Source organism: Tachysurus vachellii, chromosome 4, assembly GCF_030014155.1.
Source record: "Tachysurus vachellii isolate PV-2020 chromosome 4, HZAU_Pvac_v1, whole genome shotgun sequence".
Classification (NCBI taxonomy): domain Eukaryota; kingdom Metazoa; phylum Chordata; class Actinopteri; order Siluriformes; family Bagridae; genus Tachysurus; species Tachysurus vachellii.
The window spans coordinates 25,384,078-25,404,042 of record NC_083463.1 but is presented as its reverse complement, the minus strand read 5'-3'; the positions used below and the strand labels follow the sequence as shown (position 1 = coordinate 25,404,042).

Genomic DNA, 19,965 nt, shown 5'->3' with positions numbered 1-19,965 from the left:
GATCAAAACTATAGGTGTATATATATATATATATATATATATATATATATATATATATATATATATATATATATATATATATATATATATATATATATGTATTGCGCACACACCATTATTGATGATATTTGGAGCAATATTACATGTAATTGTTAAGCTTGATTCCCTTACATATACATTTGCTTTTAAGCCTAATTATTCATTTTGATTATGATGTGATTGTGACAGAGGTGTGGGAAGAGGCTTCAGGTTGGGGGTGCTGAGTTTTTTCTGTCACCACTTTTGAATAAGAAACAATATTAAGGTTATAAAACTTGTCAAAACTCCGCGAATCACAAAAGTATCAGTGAGAAGTTGAGAACACTCGTTTAAACAGTGCATACACTCGAACTTGACTGCACATCACTTTTTTACTTTATTGATACTGCTTTTAATCGTAATGCAAAGACCGGTCATCGGGACATAAGCTGTCATGTACAATAAAAGAGCCTGTGCAGCGACAGGAAATAAATTACATGTGGACATACTCCTTATTGTTCTCGTTGCTGCGCGCCCCCGTGCGAGCATCAAACGAAGGTGAAAGTGTTGCAGCCGGTGCACGTGAAGACAAGAGTGATGCAGCCACATTCCTACAAAAGTTTTTAATAATTAATATAATGTATTCTCCACAGTAACAAACTTATAAAGCAATAACTAAGGCAGTTAAGCATAGCTGAGATAAAATAATTGGGTACAGAGATGCGCTGTATATGTTTGTTAACCGGCCATTACTGGACATATTTATGGATAAACATTAACACATGACATCTCCGGGCACATTTACAGCTCATCGACACCACATTGATACATTTACACCCGAACAGATAGTCACGTAAACAAGACTAGTTGAGGCATAAACACTAGTCAAAATATATTCTAAATAGTGATATTGCTATATAACATATTGTATATTCACATTGCATTAATCAGCATACAGCTTAATAAGAACTAACATTTTAAGGTAAATAAAAGTTGCTAGTTACGAGACGTTTCTATAAAGTCACTCTTAATATCTGCTTGCAAATAGTCTGTATACAATACAGTATATATAATTTTACATCACACAAGATTTCAACAAATGTAAGTAAAACGTACTCTTCAGAAATTATATCCTCGCTCGCGGATCAAGTCGCTCTTCAAAATACAAACGTTCGTCGTCGGAGTCCTGCTCTTCATCTTCATCTGACGAAACTTCCTCTGCTGTAAAGCGTTTCATCTTCCCAGCGCGTTGATAAGTGAATGAATCTGTTAAAACTTTGTGCTTCTTACATTGTTTGGGGGCGTTGATCTTATTTGCATAGCCCGCTCAGGTCATTTTCATATGAATGGCGCGCACGGCGGTAGGTGGGATCACATTAGTGGTAATGAGGTCGAGCCAGAAAAACTGTACCTCTCTTTACTTACATACAGATTACACAAAAAGACAATATTTGCTTTCGATTTTAATTACCTTATTTAAAAGTAGACATTTCAGGCTTTCATTAGACATATGTATCATGTTCGTGTGATAAGTATTGGCGGAGTTATCAGTTCATGTTTGTAACGTGTTTCAGGAAGAAGGTCAAGTTCGCAGAGATGTCTGAATGCACAACCTGGATATTTTCTTTATTTGCCATAAAGCACAGCGTTTTGTTGTTAATATTAATGCACTCAAATAAAAGTAGACACTTCACAGTTTCGAATGATGTATTACATGTATGTGTATGACTATGAATGACGGAGTGTTTTAAGTGGACTTCACGTTGAAGAGGAAAAAATGCGCCAAAGACGCGCCGGCACGTCTTTCGTCCCAGTCCGGGCTAAAAACACATTTGTTTAGTCTAGCTTTTTATGAATAGCCTTTCCCAGGTAAAGGAGTAGATCTGCCACTTTTTGTTCAAATGTAAATAAAAGATGAGTAATAATTTTTTCCACAATGATGCCTCTTGTACATCGTCTTATTATCTTCTGGGAGACGCCTGTGTCATTTCTAATCAAGAAAAAACTTGCTGGTTGAGTAAAAGTAACTTTAAGTGAGATTTTGCCAGGGGTATGAATAATTTCGGGCTTGACTGTATATAGTATTTTAAATTTTAAGTTAATCTTTTTTAAATTAATTTTAAAACTTCAAATGTATATATTCACTTATTTATTTTTATTCTTATTTTTCCTTCTTCTCATTATTATTATTATATAGGTATTTCCTTTTTGCTCTCTTCTGTTTCCATACTTAGTGTTCCATACTGTAAAGCTGCTTTAAGACAATGGAAAATTGTTAAAAGCACTATACAAATAAATTGAATTGAATTGAACTGAATTGAATTGAATTGAATTGAATTGAATTGAATTAGGGGCACAAGTGGCTTAGTGGTTAGCACGTTTGCCTCACACCTCCAGGGTCGGGGTTCGATTCCCGCCTCCACCTTGTGTGTGTGGAGTTTGCATGTTCTCCCCCCGTGCCTCGGGGGTTTCCTCCCCCGGTCCAAAGACATGCATGGTAGGTTGATTGGCATCTCTGGAAAATTGTCCCTAGTATGAGTGTGTGTGTGTGTGTGCCCTGTGATGGGTTGGCACTCCGTCCAGGGTGTATCCTGCCTTGATGCCCAATGACGCCTGAGATAGGCACAGGCTCCCCATTACCCGAGGTAGTTCGGATAAGCGGTAGAAGATGAATGAATGTTTATGCTCCTATGGGAACAGCCAGACAGTAAAGCATTACAATAATTGAACCTAGAGGTAACAAATGCATGGATTTGTGTTTCTGCATCATGTAATGACATCATATTTCTTATCTTAGCAATATTTTTGAGATGAAAGAAGGCTACCCTTGTGATATTTATGAGAGCTTCAAAAGAGAGACCGGTATCAATAATCACACCAAGGTCTTTTACTGCTGCACATGATATAATAGAAAGACCATCCAGAGTTACTCTGTAATCAGAATGGTGCAGGAAGCTGCACAAAGGTCAGGTAACACCAGCAAGGAGACACTTGCTTACACTCTTATCAGATGCCTGTAACATATTTAACAATATGTAACCCTCCTCCTTCTTTGAGTACTTTACATTCCTTCATTAGGCTTTCAAGTCAAAGGTACTCTGTATTGTAGTTTTGCAATAACCTTAGTGAGCACTCTATAGTTGGATTTGTGGAGAGCGTCTCAAGTACACATGGCAGCAGGTTCTGTCTTAGAGAAGCATTCCAGTTCCAAGTAGGTGAAATTAGAACAGGAGGATTTTGTCCAAAGACCGGGTGCATGCTCAGACAGTGTACAGGGAGATGCCGTGAGAGGCCGTGCCCACTGACTGAAAAACTAAGAAAACTAAAAACTTATCTGGCTACTTATTTGATTTGCTACATGACCTATGTGAATGTTTTGTACCTTTAGAGCTACATGATCCATGTAAATGTATTGTACCTTTTGTGTTTAAATGTCACAAATAGAAATATTTATGAACTGGAGTTACCACACTTTCTCCGTCTTCTCATAGTTGGAGGCAAAATACCAGAGACCAAAGTGTTTTTATTTCCTTGACAGCAAGATTTCCAAGTGTCCTGGAGGCTTTCTCTCAGGAAAACATCATTCCCAATCCAAAACATGCTGAATTGCTTCTTCAGACAGTGAAAAGTTTGCTTAAATGCATAACTCATCTAATGTGATATAGCTTCCGTTATACAGGCTAGTATATCTACCTTCTACCCCTTAAATATTTAACTGTTTGTAATGTGATCATATTGAACCTATAATTATTTAATAAATGTTTAAACCCAGATCATGATGAAAAGATGAGACTCTTGATGACTGCTTGTCATATCTTTTTTTGTGACCATATAACATTACCATGTTACTTTAAGTCAGATGAATTTGTTAATTATTGTAGTTTTACATTAATTACATTATGCCTCAGTAGAAAAATTATGAAACTGATAAAAAAAAAACCTTGAACAGGTTTTAAACATTTTTAAACAGTATTAAACATTTTAGCACAAACTATAAAAAGAAAAAGAAAAAACAGGCACTAAGAGAGCCTGTGCCTTGTTAACAATTTATTTCAGTTAATTAATTAATTTATTTTTTGTTGGTTCCAAGTTTTAGATTCTAGGCTGCCAACAGTATCAAGAGACTTGCTGGTCTAGTTTGATGTCCTTTGAGAAACATTATAAATACACAGTTTCCTCAGTAGTAGATTTGTAAGTTATATATTTTAATACAAATAAAATGACATTTACAATTACATTCACAAAATTTACTTCAATACAACAAAACATTTTCATGATATTAAGTGCCCTTTTCTGCTTAAAAATGCTTTAAAGAAATTTACACAAAAGAATTTTGCTAAACTGTCTCAAAATGCATTAAAGTACACAGTTATCCTTTGGAACAAGCTTAAATATATTACTTGTACATGTGAGCATTACAACTCCAAATAAAGTGCATGGCAGAATGATTTGAAAAGTAAACACAAATCTCTAATTACACTTATAATCACACTAAACAAAATGAGGGACATGTGCATTAATTTAAAGAGGGGCTAGAATTCAGGGTAAATTGAAAGATACAATATGTTGTTTGGCTAAAACATACTACCAGCTTTCATGGTACAGACCAATAACAATCTAAGGTTGTGAGAAAGCCATAAGGTCATGCAAGTAATTTATAGAACTTTAACTGCTCATGGTGCCTGTAAAAGTGCTTTAATTCAGTGTGGAATTGGAGAAGAAAAATCAAGAATAAGACAGAGGAGAAGGAGTGGCAAAGTTGATCCATACAAGAGCATCACATGCCTACAAGGACCTCCGAATGAATATTAGCTACCTGCATTACAGATCTCAATCTACTGATGTCACACCATGCAACTTTTGTACAGTTGTCAGTTTATCTGTATATCGGACAAGAAAATGTGCAAGAATATGCGCACAAAAATAATCTGGTAGTTTTGTATATCAAAATGTTGTCAGAAAGAATTAACTGTCATATAAACAGCAAAATAGTTCTGCATGGTATAAAAATAAAGTTTCTAATATTCAGTAAGAAAGTACAAAGTCCCTTTCCCAAATATGAAAGGAAATAATTATAATAAAACAACATTTGGTATGACTCTGTTAATGTTTAATAAACTGTAAAAGGATCTTTAAGTATGCATCATTTGGGATTTGGCAATCTATTCCTAAAAGTGACAAATTTTTTTGTTACATGCATCAAACCTGAGCCTCCATAAAATCCAGCAAAGATTTATACGTGTGAAAAAAATATGGAAACATGGTTGATGATTAGTGCTTTTCTTTTCTTTTGGACTAACCTGGCTGTTGGCTCTCATCTAAAGACTTAAGTGGACTACCGAGATCATTTTATGTTCTGCTTTTAAAACCTATGATCTATCTGTTACACACATGCCTACCGGAAGTTCCAGCAATGACGCAGTGGTTTTGCAGCAGGATTTTCTAGATTAAAATACTAGAGAAACTCCTTCCAGATTACATAGCTTTGAGATGGATGCAAAAAATTAGAACTACTACAATTGTTTTGTGGAGAGAAATGTGGGGAGAAAGATGTAATTGGGTGTGGGTACTGCTAATAAACAACCGCTTTGTTTTGTAAGCCAAATAATGGAAGTTAGAAACAAGACAATATGATTAACATTAAGTGTATTGGTGCATGCAGTGGTTCCTTTGTGTTCGTGACATTAGGAGCCATCTTACTAGTAGTTGCATAAGTGAGACAAGTATTTGCTAGAGGTAATTAGCTGCTTCTTCTGAAATCTGCTCTCCATTTCATACTAAATACAGACAAAATCTCATTTTTCTTAAGCATAGTTGTCAAAAGACCCAGTGATTCTTCTTTCAAACATCTTTCATAGTCCACCAGTTTAAAGTGTTGATTGCAAACACAAGAATATTCATAGTTGTCTGGTGGATATAGACCGCAGGAAACAAACACATATACATCTGACAGCATAAACACCTGACAGCACATTGTGACATTTTAGAAAATAAATTCTAGTCAAAAAGCAAATAACATTCAATAACATTCTGCATAGCCACATACTGCTGCCTACTTTTGCTTCTCATTAAAAATGTTGAGTTGTCCAATGTATTATAATAGGTAAACGGAATTCTAGTCTCGGATTCAGGGGATATTACTAGTGACTAAATGCTGTTAGATGATCCTTACAAAAAGAAAAGCTTGCTGTCTAAAAATGCTAAAACATTTTTTTCTTTAAACAGCAGTGCATTTTGAATTAATTAATGTGTTGATCAAAAATCTCAGTACCATTGAGAACGATTGCATCGTTCACGATAATTAATCGAAATGCTCACCCCAAAATACGCCTAAACTTTCAAAGTAAAATATACCCCATAATTCAGTTCTTACTCTCTGAAACCTTACCTTGAATTTCTGTGCTACTCTGTCCCATCTTGCCATTTATCAAAAGCCACAAAAAGCAAAACTGAAATGCCAATGGATAAGGTTCATCATAATGCAACCTGACAATGATTTGCTGGAAAAAGTCATCTTCATGTGAAGCATAATATATTCACATGACTTATGGTTACAGCTAAAAACAAACAAAAAATATATATACAAAACAATAAATAAAATTAACATAAAATGTGAGCACAGCAAAGTTTCTTTGTGTACATAAATAGAACATTATTCAGAAGGGCTATGAAGGTTCTCAGTCATGTAAGTGATGTTAAATGGGTCATAATAGTATTTAGTATTTATTTCAGTATCAACAAAGTATTTATTACTGGAAATATCTATTTAAATCACTGTGATTTATGCCTCTGACAAAAACAATGACATGCCACCTCTTTTCAGAGAGATCACAGAGGAAGATGCACAAGACACTGGGTTATTTTGAATGTAGAAAGGAGAACAGAATAGAAAAACAACTCATTAGTCAGTGTTTGTTAATTGATTTCTATGACCTATTAGAAAACAATTAGTAAAAATGACAACAAAAAAAAATTACTGGCTCAAGGTAAATGTTATATATTCATAAATAGTGCAAACATCTGAGGAAAAAAAACTTTTTAAAAATGTATGCAAATTGGGTTTTTAATTAAAAGATTCATGATACATGTATTTCAAACTGAGTAACATGCTCAGAAAACAATTTCATAAGAGCATGTACATGTACAGTGCACTCACTTACAGTAAACTCTTTATGCTGATCAGGGTCACAGTGGAGCCTGAGCCTATCCCAGGAACACTGGGCGTAAGGTAGGCCTTTGAGACTGTGTGCAATAAGCCACTGTCCTATCATGCCTGCTATCTATAACAGGTTGCATTGCAGGCTGCTATGTATGAGCAAGGTATTGCCAAGAAGGGAAGGGAGATGGGAGCGTGATCAGACATACATAAAATGTCAAGTTACATAATAACAGCTGTAAAAAAATAGTAGAAGCTGTTTAATACTCACTGTAGCTGCAATCAGTAATATTAGTGTTTAGTGTTTTTTTTATGATTAATTATTAACAAGCTCAGGAATGCTTAAACACTGAAGTCAGAAGAGAAAATAAATATAAATTCAAAGCTATAAATTAAATTAAGCTACACAGCCATGATTAACCACGTTTCAATTTTTTATTTTAAACCTGTTACTGTTTTGCTAGTGAAGACATTGATAGTTCTATCTGCTGGTAGAATTTTCAAGAGAAGCTAAGATGTATCAGAGAAATATGTTTTTGCTGCTCTACCCCAAAATCAGATGGCAAGGTATTACGGTAGGGCTATAAAATACACTAAAAGGAAACACATTTAAGAGATACAGCTATTGAGAGATACAACTTTTAATCTTAAATCTGCATAAAACATGTGTTCCAACAGACATTTAAACTGCCCAACTGGATAGCCAACAAGAGAATTGGAATAATAATAAGTTGGAATGTATTAGTGGATGGGATGTACAAGACACTGTTCTTAGACACACTCGCACTCATTCTCTCTTACTTGGGGAAAACATGCAAAACTCAGGCCCGACAGTACCTCCATCTCAGGAACAAACCCAGGACCTTGGAGCTTAGAGGTGACAATACTACTGTGATGACAAAGCTACCTGAAACTGAAGGATAAGGGACACTCTTCTGAGGATGATTTACACATTCTAGACAGAAATAAAAAGGGTAAAAGAAGCAAGCTTTGTCAAATTGGAATAATTTGGGGATTATATAAAAAATAGGAACCCATCTCTTATTTGTACCAAGTAAATAAAGTGTTTAAATGTTTGGGATTTACTGGCAAAGTGTCTTTATAATTTAAAAAAGTATGTAGTCAGTAATATTACTGTGATATTCAGAAAGAAAAAAGGGTAATAATTTAGAGTTAAATCAGCTTACAGACTTAAATAAAAATATTCAATACATTACTAACATGTATTTGAGTTCACACTTGACAATTTAGGAGGCTGTTATTTGTAGTGACACTTGGTTAAAGCTGCAGTATAAAATTTAAACTAAAAGCCTCCAAGTAATACTGCAAATTCTGTAAAATGTGTCATTTCTCCAGGAATATTCACTCCTTTATGAACTGAAAAAGTTGTTGGTGGAGGAAGGCTTGGTTTGCAGAAGTGAGCAAAACCCATGCACAGGGTAGTGGCTGTACCCTACCAGGTGGGCATCATATCAGGGAACCAAACACGGCCCAAATGCTTTGACACCTCCCAGTGGATGTCGTCCAGGCCATATTTGTGGTCAGGGACTAACACCTCTTCCATAATAGAGAGCTGAGAGAGACGGCGGCCGCACATCTTCACAAACTCCACAAATGCGCTGCAGGAGACTTCACACTCCCCTAGGCCAATGGCTGACAGATGCTGACAGCGCTCAGCAATTCGAATGAGCTCCTCATCAAGAGGTCGCAGGCCATTGGCACACACAACTAGCTCAATCAAGCGAGGGCATGTCATCCCCACACGGCCCAGCACTTCCTTGCTCACAGAGCGGCCGAAATAGAGGTGTGTCACAGGCACTTCATCACAGAAGAATGGCCCAAACTCTTCCTCATACAGAAAGAAGTACATGACAAGGCTGAACTTGGGTGAGTGGCGAACCATTGCCTCCCAGCTGCTGCGCTTGATGGTATGGAACTGCATCTGCCCTGGGTTCTCACTCACCACATCAATCCGTAGATGCTCTAGGTGCACGTGACGCTCAGATGACAATGCCAGTAGCAGCTCGTCACTCAGCAGATGGTAGTTTAGTGCTAGCTCACGTAGGCCATGGCACTGGTCAGCCACACAAAGAATGCCTGAAGAAGCAAGGAAAAAAACAGCAAGATGAAGCAATTTAGAGATATCCTAAAAAATGTTATAAAGTCAATGGTAACACACTTAGTTATTAAAAATTTCACAAACTAGGAATAGAACACATTTGTTATATTGTGCTGCTGTAGCAGCTGAGGGGTTAAAGACCACAAAAAGGCCCAAAGGTTGTGAAAACATAATCCTCTGTTCACTTACCACTACCCAAGAAAATCTTTTAAATTTACCTTTACCTAATTCAGTTAAATAGATTAAAATGAACAACATGAACTGTGTTTCAAACACATGCAGAACTCACGTGTGCAGATTACAACACTGACAGAAATCAGACAGAGAAGTTTACTAATTTAATCAGATTTTAAAGGCTAGTATTCTTCTAAGACTTTTAGACTGGCCTCAAATCAGTTTCATTATACCAACTGAGGTAAAAGTAAATAAATAAATAACCACATTTTATTGTTCTGAAAGTTCTCAGGTTATTAGCTGCTTGTAGTCAGTGTAGCTAATGAATATGAGATCAGTCTATACTGCTTTAGTCTATTTTTTCCACAATAGCTTTAGAATTTTGTTTTTAATGAAGTATTTTTTTTTTTAATTTCATATATTTAAATATCTTTTGTACAGGCAGCTTTTTATTATTATTTAATAAATTAAATAATTATTTTAATTAAATAATTATTTTAATTATTCTAATAATTATTATTATTTAATAAATTATTTAATAAATTAAATAATAAAACATACTTATTGGCACTAATATTACAAAAAAAAGTAAGCGTTCAGCCCTTACTCCTCAAATAACGCAACACGAAACAATCATGTCTGATCCGTGGGCTCATGTGTAAACAAGAAAGCCGTTAGTTATCACAGCTAGAGGCTTTTGTGCAATATTGGTAACTACCAGAACCACAAATTTTATTTATGTGCATAAAAATCAGCACATAAAACGAACACAAACACTTAAAGCTGGCTGAGGGGAAATAATTTATGCCTATGAGAATAGAGCGCTCAAATAGTAAAACAATTCAACTATTGTACATATATACAAAATGTACAGTGAAATTCCACATGCACATATAAAACTCACTCTGGTGCCATATGACATGAGAAGATGCTGTTGTTAGCATCATGTGTAAGTGAATAGTACATACATTCCAATATATTTAATACTATAAGATAAAGAACAGTTCAGAAGATAAGGCAAAGAATAATGGTATAACGTTAGATGCCATATTAAAGGTCTTGAATAAGAGAATAACTTCAATATATACAGGGTTCCCACTCTTTTTCAGAGATAATTTTCCAGGACTTTTCCAGGACATTTCAAATTTAGCAAAAAAAGACAAGGCTCACAGATTCACGGCCTAAAGTAATGTTCTTCTCTACAGAAGTCTTAAAAACAACGTACACTTTATGGCTATTACTTAACTATACTTTTAAAGACGATTTGTCTTGTGAATGAAATTTCAACCTTTATAAAATAAAAAGACCGCACATATTAATACCCTCTCCTTTCTCAGGCCAATGCCATCATGCATGCTTTAGATTGCTGTGCATTCCCCTTGCACATGATATTCAGATTAACAAGGTTAATATAACCTGCTTACCCGTCACCATTTGCTGAAAACATTCAAGCACTTAAACCATTCCTAGCACCTGAAACCGCCAACACAAGACAGCGGCATCCGTCACAGCGAGCATAACAGCATAACAAAAAAAACGTCAAAACTCGCGTCCCTGAACAGAGCGCTTTCTGTTACTAACGTTAATTGTTTCGACCAGTTGTAAACTGTTCTTTAAATGATCAAGAACATTTAAAAATAAGAATTTTCCAGGACAACAAGATTTTTTCCAGGACAATTTATGTTTTCTCTCATTTTCCATGTGTTTTCCAGGACTGGAACATTGGTCATTAATTTTCCAGGATTTCCAGGTTTTCCAGGATGCGTGGGTACCCTGATATATAACCTGCCCAATAAAGTATCCCCACCTTGTACCCACTGTTTTGTGGGATATTTTTAGACCTATATGAAATTGTGTAATTGTAAAAGGTGAGGTGACATCATGACTAGTTTTGAACACCATTTCTGTTAGTGGTCTAATGGTGTATGGTTTAACATGGCAAAAAGGACAAATTGTTTATGTGCATCTGTTAAGCATGAATAGGCTTTGAGTAGTTTGTTGAACTAACAAGAACATCCTTAATTTGGCAAGTCTTTGAGAGACAGGGAGTCTGCACATTGTACCTCTTCTACAGTTGAAGTTAGAGTCAAGGTCAGCTAGACTGTTCAGGGCAGTGTTGTTCCCACTGGAACAAAAGTCTGAGAGAATCCACACATTGTTGTGGAAAATTGATAAAAGGTTTGGAGAACATCAAGTTCACCCCGGGTCAAAGCTAAACATGTCAATTCAAAATACACAAATTAGCTACGAATTAACAGGGAAAAGGGATAGTGACTGACATACCCATGATGTCTTCTCAACACAAAATGTGAAGGTTTCAAAGTGCAAAATATTGCAAGATTTGTTGGCCATTTTTATATATGTTTCATTTTAAAGTTGAATTATAAGGTGAAATGTAAAATGTTATTTAATTTAATGTAATTGCATCTGGGAAAGGCCTAAAGTTTCCAAGAAAGAAACAGTTAGTGGAGCATTTCAACTCTGGGACTTCAGGATAAAGTCATCATGCAAGATAAAAAAAGAAATATAAGGACAGTGCTTTGAAATAGTGGTTTGTGGGGTTGAGGGAATGTTTTTGTGAGCATCTTATAACTTGTACTCAGCGCTGGATACAATAAACCTCATCTCTGCATTCATCCAGTCTAAAAAATTGGCTTTTTTTAGTTTAATATGTCTGGTCAATCTGGTGATTGGAGTCAGAAAGGTTAATTTTTAGAAGATAATTGCATTTATTTATTTATTTATTTTACCACAGTTCCTGGGCTAAGATCCAGATCTACAGAGACTTTGACTGGCATAAAGAAGTTATTGAAAATGAATGAATGATTAAATGAATGCTGGGACATGCCGCAGTCTTTCTGATTTAGAATATATAGAAAGCAAAGATTTCACACCATCTTAATGCGTCTTAACCAATGCAGTCTGAAATACAAAAAACTGAAAATAAATTCTATTATCAATATGTATATGAATTATATATATTTCATATCTATATTTAAATCTTAATATATAGATTATTGAACCAACTCATTCTACTTTTAAAGCATAAAGCAAATATAAAGTACTCAAGAACCTAGTCACGCTGTGTGTTCACCTTCCTCTTACCTGCAGGTGAGACATGAGGGCAGCTGCTCATCTTCAGCAGCTTGAGGGTGTCGCTGTTATTGGCTACAAGAACTTTGAGTGACGGATCATCTACTGGTGTGTCATCAATCTTCAGCGAGGACAGGGACTTGGAGTTTACGAAAACCACAGTCAGGGCTGAGATGAAATGAGACTAAAGCAAAGAAAAATAGAGTATATGACAAAGTTTAGCTTTCAAAAAACCTTAAAGAAATTATAAAAGGGTCCTACATTATAAAAAAGGAAATAAATAAATAAGTCATAGAAAGTATTGCAGGATTTTTTTTTTCATTGAAGAACAAGAAAAAGCTGAAGATGCATCCGTTCTCGTGTAATGCAGATTCATGTGTTCAGATAATCATTCATCTGTTTGTGAAAGAGCATAAGGTACTAATGGCTCCTGTCTAAAATTATTTGGCAAATTGTAGCCAAGAGTAAAATACACACAAACATGACATGATTCCTATCTGTGCACAGTATAAAATAGGGTTGTTTCTTTTCACTATATGCTGCCTGTATAACCAACCAAACAAGATTTCCTCCAAATAATTTAAGATTTCTTGTCTTACATATTTCTGTACAAATAAGTGACAGTAACATGAAGGGCAGCTATTGCCTTTATTTTTGTGAGTGGGGATATGCCTTGTCAGCGAGTTGTCTTGTAAGTTTAACTCCCCAATAACACCAGACAACTGATCACAAGCTATTCAATTCATGTAACATGAAAGGAATTTTGAAAATCATACAATGTGCACTTTACATTTATTTGCATGTAGATCTAGCTATATTTAAACTAATCTGCTGATCTGATCTATATTTGAACTAATCTGCTGGTCCTGTCAGGACCAAACAGCTAAAAATAAGTACATAAATAAATCGACCACTTCTGGTCAGACGATGGTGTAATTTCATGTCAATTTCCACTTTGAAGGAATTTTCTTCTCAGAAATCTTTACAAAGTAATGAATTTAATTTTAATTTAATAAGCCAAGGCAAGAGGCAAGTGACTACTTACTACTATTAGCAGCTCCTCGGTTTCTTCCCATTGAGACAAGGAGACCACACACATGCCTTCTTTATATTGGGTCACAAGGCAAAGGTTCATGAATTCACAAGTCAACGCTCACCTTAGATAAAGTCAGAACAAAAGTACCTGTTCCTGCATACAACTCATCTTAAGTTTCCTGCATTCTTTCCCTTCAGTGAAATGGCTTTTTTAACTAAGCAGATTTCAATTGTTTCCTGTATCACCATAAAATGCAGTCAAAAATCATACAGCTAAAGTGTAATGTTGACACCTCTGCAAATGTGCCTGTGCCTGTTTATAGTGAATCTGTTTTCATCTACACCTAAAGGTTTGTATCAACCTCCTCCTTAGAGATATATAGGTGGTTACATTTACCTTAGGCAACTCCATGAAGCTGGGTCTAGCTGTGGATATAAGCCCTAAGGTCTTGAGCGAGCAGTTCACCAGCTGAGACAAGATATCACAGGCTGCTTCTGCAGACTCAGTGCTACTGTCGACCTGAGAGGTCAAAAACACATTGAAAATATGAGATCATATCTTTGTACTAGAAAGTCACTACATCACAGCTTGCACAAATATTTAATATGTTCTATGACTGATGATTTTTTATTAAACACGTCCTTACCTTGAAACTGACATATTGAAGGTGGTTGGAGTGTCTCTTGATGATTTGCTTGATGAGGTCTGGGTGTGTGGCCTTCAAGTAAGAGCTGGCAGGTTGGTTGAGCTCAAACTCAAAGCACCTCCAGAGCTCAGGCATGTGGAATGCTTCGTTCCAGCCCCTGCACACCTGTGAGGCAAATGCCCGATCCAGCAAGGGCAGGTACTGGAAAATCTGCAGCAGGATCTCCTGAGGCAGGCAGCCCCAGTCTACTCTGCTCTCCGAGTCGCAGCTCCCCTGATCTTGCAGCTGTTCCCCAGAACCCTCTATACAAAGCTTTTTGCAGGTTTCTGGGAAACCAAGACTTGGACCTCCTCCATCCTCTTGCTGATCTCCTCTCTTCTGCCCTCTTTTCATTCTAGAAAAAGAACACAGAGATGTTGAGTAAACTGATAATTTAAAGCAATAAGATTAGACAATTACATTATATATTGGGTCCACTTATTTGATTGGACAAGCAGCATTCCAATGCTGACATTTAGCACAAAAGCACTGCTACATTTCACTGTTTGTAACACTCTACTTCTGGGTTCCCAAATCTAGTAACAGGGTATTACACTGAAACCATTATTACACTTATTACAGCCTGTCAGTCTATCTGGTTCTATCCAGCTGTGGTGTGTTTGAGGACAATTTTTTGCCATATTTGTGTGTGAAATGTAAATAATTACATATAAAATTCCTGCTTATAGAACTGTTGTTTAAGTATAATCAAGCAATATCACAATAATGCCTTTGTAGATGTATGCTGTTTATCTGAGGCATTGTGGTGATAGCCAAATCAGTCTTGTTGACCTTTCAGTATAACACCCTTTACTCAAACAGTGCTTACTTAAGTGATTAAATATTATATAAAAAAGCATGATTGGTTGATTTTCAATTATTTAACACACATACATAAAACACACACGTCATTTAAAAAGAGTCTCTTCGAAAAGATTTGGAATGGCAAGGACCTGTGTTAACCTGTGTTGTTAATAAAGGATATCCAACATGAAGACCAGAGAAAGCCATTCAGAATTTGAGAAAAGAGGGGAAATCATCCTGAAAAAGTACGAATCCACTGAAGAATTATCAACCTGACACTCTACAAGTTGGACAAAAAGAAGGACCAGCATTTGATGAAAGAAACATTGAGAGAGCTGTGAAGAAAGTGTTTTGGGCCATTGGGCCATCTGTACTGTGAAAAATCAACCCATCAATTTTACAGCACTTGACTGAATCTGAGCAGAAAATATAGATTTATACACTCCAGAATTCATCCTGTGATGTCTATCAGCAATCAGATCACCAGCAAACATCGATGAACTTACAGCCCTACATGCCCATACCACAACACTGCCTCTACCATATGTGGAGATGTGGAACACTTTGGGAAATATGGCAATCACAAAATCTTAACTAAACAGGAGATTTTTAAGTGACTCTGCAGTAATATAAAGTAAGCAGTTTTAAAAAACAAACAAACAAACATTTTCACTGTTCATTCTTCTGAGCAGGGAACAAGGAGAGAGGAGAGAGAATAGTAGCGGGTTGTTAAATTATTATTATTAAACAAATAAATAAAACACTAAAACATATTTATTCAAACTGATTGAATTATCAACATTAACAATATTTATAAAGTGCTAGATTAGAAACTTAATAGGCCTATTTGTTCTTTTTGGGGTCATTTATTTTTCTTTTTATATTGTCTAATGTTAGCCAAGATGAACACATACTGTTTGAACTCTATATTGAACTATATCTATAAAAAACAAACAAACAGACTCAGATCTCAAAATGTCCAAAGTCCATATATGCACTGAATCAAAGTCCATTAAAGCTATCATGAATATCACTAACGAGTAATGGAAATGTTTAATATATATCGTTGTAAATACAGAACCCTTAATTGACTGTCAGTAAATTTGACCGAACTGGCAACACAAGAATCAGACTGTAGTTTACTAATTTCACAGATGACCACGACCCCTGAAACACAAGCGTTTTAATCAGACTGACATCAACGTCGGCTTAAAGTTAACGTAAATAAATAAATACAATAAAAAATAATAATTAATAATAATAATTAATAATAATAATAATAACAATAACCACAACAACAATGGCAATAATAATAAACAATAATAAATCACAAGGAAAAGCCGAACAACACTACTTTTTGTGTGATCTGTGTATGATGATTGTTTCACTTCATGCCAATATCTGGTTTATAATTTTAACACCATACATAATGTTCACATCAGCTCTATTTTTCCCTCCACACTTTATAGATATTCAGTGATTCCTCTTTAATCCCTGTGTGACATCAGTTACAGTTCAGCTGCTCAACATAAACAACATTTCTGTGGGGCACAAAAACAGTCCTGATTACAGAAACGGCTCAAAAGCCGGGAACTAAAAGCTCTCGATAAGAACAACGTAATGAATAATAAGGTAATAACAAGCGGCAGTGGCGCAGAAACGGTTGTGTTCTCACCTGATTTATGTTAAAGTCCGAATTAAAAAGCTGTTAATAATCACATCTGAGCTGAAACACTTCATTCGAGCGGAACAACTGATCATTGGCTCTCAGTCAGAGGGTTCAGAGCACAGAGATGTGCGAATAAAAGCCGTCGTTGGTCGACAATGTTCCTTAATTTTCCTTTCTTCGATCTTGTGACCTATTTACTTTGCTGTTCCAGTCGATGCTGCAGAATCGCTGAAAATGGCGATGTGTTGTGCTTTGCGAGAGCAATGCATCATGGGTAAATAGGAGACTTCACTTCAGTGACTTTACACTAGGGGCAGTCAAGTTCACCTCAAAACGCTTTTGTCCTGTTCATGAGGGCAAGATGGTCAAAGCTCTGAGCTCTAGTAGATAAACTCCATACTACTTAATTGTTATTCTTTTCACGGTAAAAATGACTTTGTCATTTACGTTCCATACTACAAATATACCAGCTAAAGAAAGACAAATATTTACTAAAACAAAAATGAACTATGCTGTTAGCAGTGAAAGTGATGAAGGCCACCAGTAAGAGACTCTGAGATGAGAGACGCCAAAACAAACACCAGTTACTTCCAGTAAGGTTCAAACCACAGAGCATTCACCCAGAGCAGGACGTTTTCAACAATTTGATAAGCTCTAAAACAAATTAGAGCAAAATAACAATCTTAAACAAAATATGGCCGAGCTCAGCTTGCTGTGACAAAACTCAAATAAACAGAAAATTCTCAAAGAAAACAAAGACCGAAGAGTTGAGGTTTGCAGAGTAGGAATGCTACATTCATCAGTCTTTTTGATATCAATTTACTTTTATAGATGGGAAGCAGATTTAAATAAGTAGAAAAATCAGAAGATTGTTGAAGAGGAAAGAATAATCTGCGAAAAAATCATTTTTGAATATAATCTTAACTCTTCCCCCAGGGGAGACATACTTAATTTTTTTCCAGCTATAATAAGATGTGAGTTTGCAGCTAGTTTATTTTCTGATTAAAGACAAAATTATCTTTTCATTGTTTGGATGCAGGGGGCACGGTGGCTTAGTGGTTAGCACGTTCGCCTCACACCTCCAGGGTTGGGATTTCGATTCCCGCCTCCACCTTGTGTGTGTGGAGTTTGCATGTTCTTCCCGTGCCTCGGGGGTTTCCTCCGGGTACTCCGGTTTCCTCCCCCGGTCCAAAGACATGCATGGTAGGTTGATTGGCATCTCTGGAATCTCTTGTCCGTAGTGTGTGGTTGTGTGAGTGAATGAGAGTGTGTGTGTGCCCTGCGATGGGTTGGCACTCCGTCCAGGGTGTATCCTGCCTTGATGCCCGATGATGCCTGAGATAGGCACAGGCTCCATTTTGATCCATCAAATAACTGAAGGACACAGTAATATTTTCAGTAGTGAAATGAGGTTTATTGGATTAACAGAAAATGTGCAATATGCATCAAAACTAAATAAGACAGGCGCTTAAATTTGGGCAACTCCAGATGTCATCTGTCTGGAGAGTGCAACATTTTTGATATTATATTTGGTGTGTGTGTGGTTGGCAATGACAAAACAAGGACAGAGATGAAATTATTAGAATAGTAATAGACGCAAAAGAAAATAAATAATAAGCGGTGCCAAAGAAAAGAAAAGAGCAAATCAAAACTTCCATCTAGCTTGCATTTTGCACTCAGTCCTAACCTATAACCTAGTGAGTCTAAACAACTTTTCATGGAACGCAAAGAAATCAAGCAGTGAGTTGAGATTGAGTACTGTAGTACTATATATACACAACCGTTCAAACATTTGGGATCACTTGGAAAATTCTTTGTTTTTTGGAGAAAACCCCATTATTCACCTTTTCATAAACATCGAATTTCAGATTGTCACACTGAGGCCCATTATCAGCAACCAGCAACTCAGTTTCAATCTTATGTTATGTTTGCTAATCCAAGTTAATCATTTTATAAGGTGAATTGACAATTAGAAAACCCTTTTGCAATTCATTCCATATTTTGGGAGTTGCTCCAGGATGCATGGAGTGAAATCTCCTCAGATTTACCTTCAAAAACTGACAGCTTGAATGCCAAAGGTCTGGCAGGCTGTAATTGCTGTATAAGGTGGCTTTATTGATGAAAGCAAAGTTTGAAGAACACATTCAGCATTTCAATAAAAATCACAACTCTGACAATGACTCATGTCCTGTTCATTTACTATTAAAACTAATTTCATGTGTGTTTTCATGAAAAACAAGTCTGAAACCAAAGAAAGTTTTAAAATATTTAAATTATTGTTTAAAATAGACATCCTTTTTTTAATCATATTTTATTATTTACTCCTGTAGATGGATATCTGAAAGTTCTTTTTACCAAGAATGATGAGAGTGAGGTTAAGAAAAACGTCAGGTTACTACTAATAAAATTAACTATCCAGCTACTTTAAGTTCTTTCACCCTTTTGTATGACTGTGGCTGGTTGCAAAATATGCCTAGGTTTTCACGTTTCACTGTGAAAACTATGGAGTCATTCCTTATTTAAAGGAAACAGATATGAGAGTTGAGAAAATGATTTCCTAACCCCATTTTAGAATCAGAATCAGAAAAAATGTATTTTAAATGATAATTATTGAAGCAAGTAACTTTCATTCATTCATTCATTTTCTACCGCTTACCTCGGGTCTTGCACAGTGCAATATGTACAGCTGTAGATGCAAATTCTTATTCAGTGTGCTGAGACTGTTTCACACGTGGCTGAAGTGCACAATGAGCATAAATGAAACATATAAACATATATTAATAAATAAATTGAATGCCAAAGCCTATTTTAATATTATTGCTGAACACATGCATCCTTTCACTCCCAGTACGAAAATGTACCATGTCACAAGCAAAAGTTGTCTCAAACTGGTTTCATGAACATGACAATGAGTCCAGTATTCATAAGTGACCAGATCTGAATCCTTAATCTGTATACCTTTGGAATATTATGGAATCCATGCCATGAAGAATTTAGTCTGTACTGAGAGGAAAGAAAGGCCCAATCCAGTATTATTATAATATGTTTGGGTTTTTAACCATACTGTTTGCACAAGTTTCAAAATAATGACCCATATTGTGAAACATTGTTTTGGTGTGATTATTATGTATATGTGTTTGAGTCATGATTTAATCTCTTATGTACATGTGTTTGAGTCATGATTTAATCTTCATCTTATAGATAGATAGAT

The 19,965-nt window shown here is 35.8% G+C and overlaps 1 protein-coding gene across 1 annotated transcript; it reads right to left on the bottom strand.

Moving 5' to 3' along the window:
- Positions 1 to 7,063: 7,063 nt before the first annotated feature.
- Positions 7,064 to 17,005, bottom strand: fbxl3b (F-box and leucine-rich repeat protein 3b). The gene is made up of 5 exons (XM_060868524.1): positions 16,761 to 17,005; positions 14,243 to 14,636; positions 13,993 to 14,115; positions 12,573 to 12,744; positions 7,064 to 9,271 (listed from the first exon to the last, which is right to left on the bottom strand). The coding sequence occupies exons 2-5, from the start codon at positions 14,633 to 14,635 to the stop codon at positions 8,628 to 8,630; spliced, it is 1,332 nt and encodes a 443-aa protein (XP_060724507.1). The 5' UTR covers position 14,636; positions 16,761 to 17,005; the 3' UTR covers positions 7,064 to 8,627.
- Between the last annotated feature and the right edge of the window lie 2,960 nt (positions 17,006 to 19,965).

Excerpts from the sequence above, each read along its gene's own strand:
- fbxl3b (XM_060868524.1), bottom strand. The coding sequence starts at position 14,635 with ATGAAAAGAGGGCAGAAGAGAGGAGATCAGCAAGAGGATGGAGGAGGT. Across the intron at positions 14,116-14,242 it reads TTCAATATGTCAGTTTCAAG|GTCGACAGTAGCACTGAGTC; the intron begins GTAAGGACGTGT and ends TTGACCTCTCAG. Across the intron at positions 12,745-13,992 it reads GCTTCATGGAGTTGCCTAAG|TCTCATTTCATCTCAGCCCT; the intron begins GTAAATGTAACC and ends TCTTTGCTTTAG.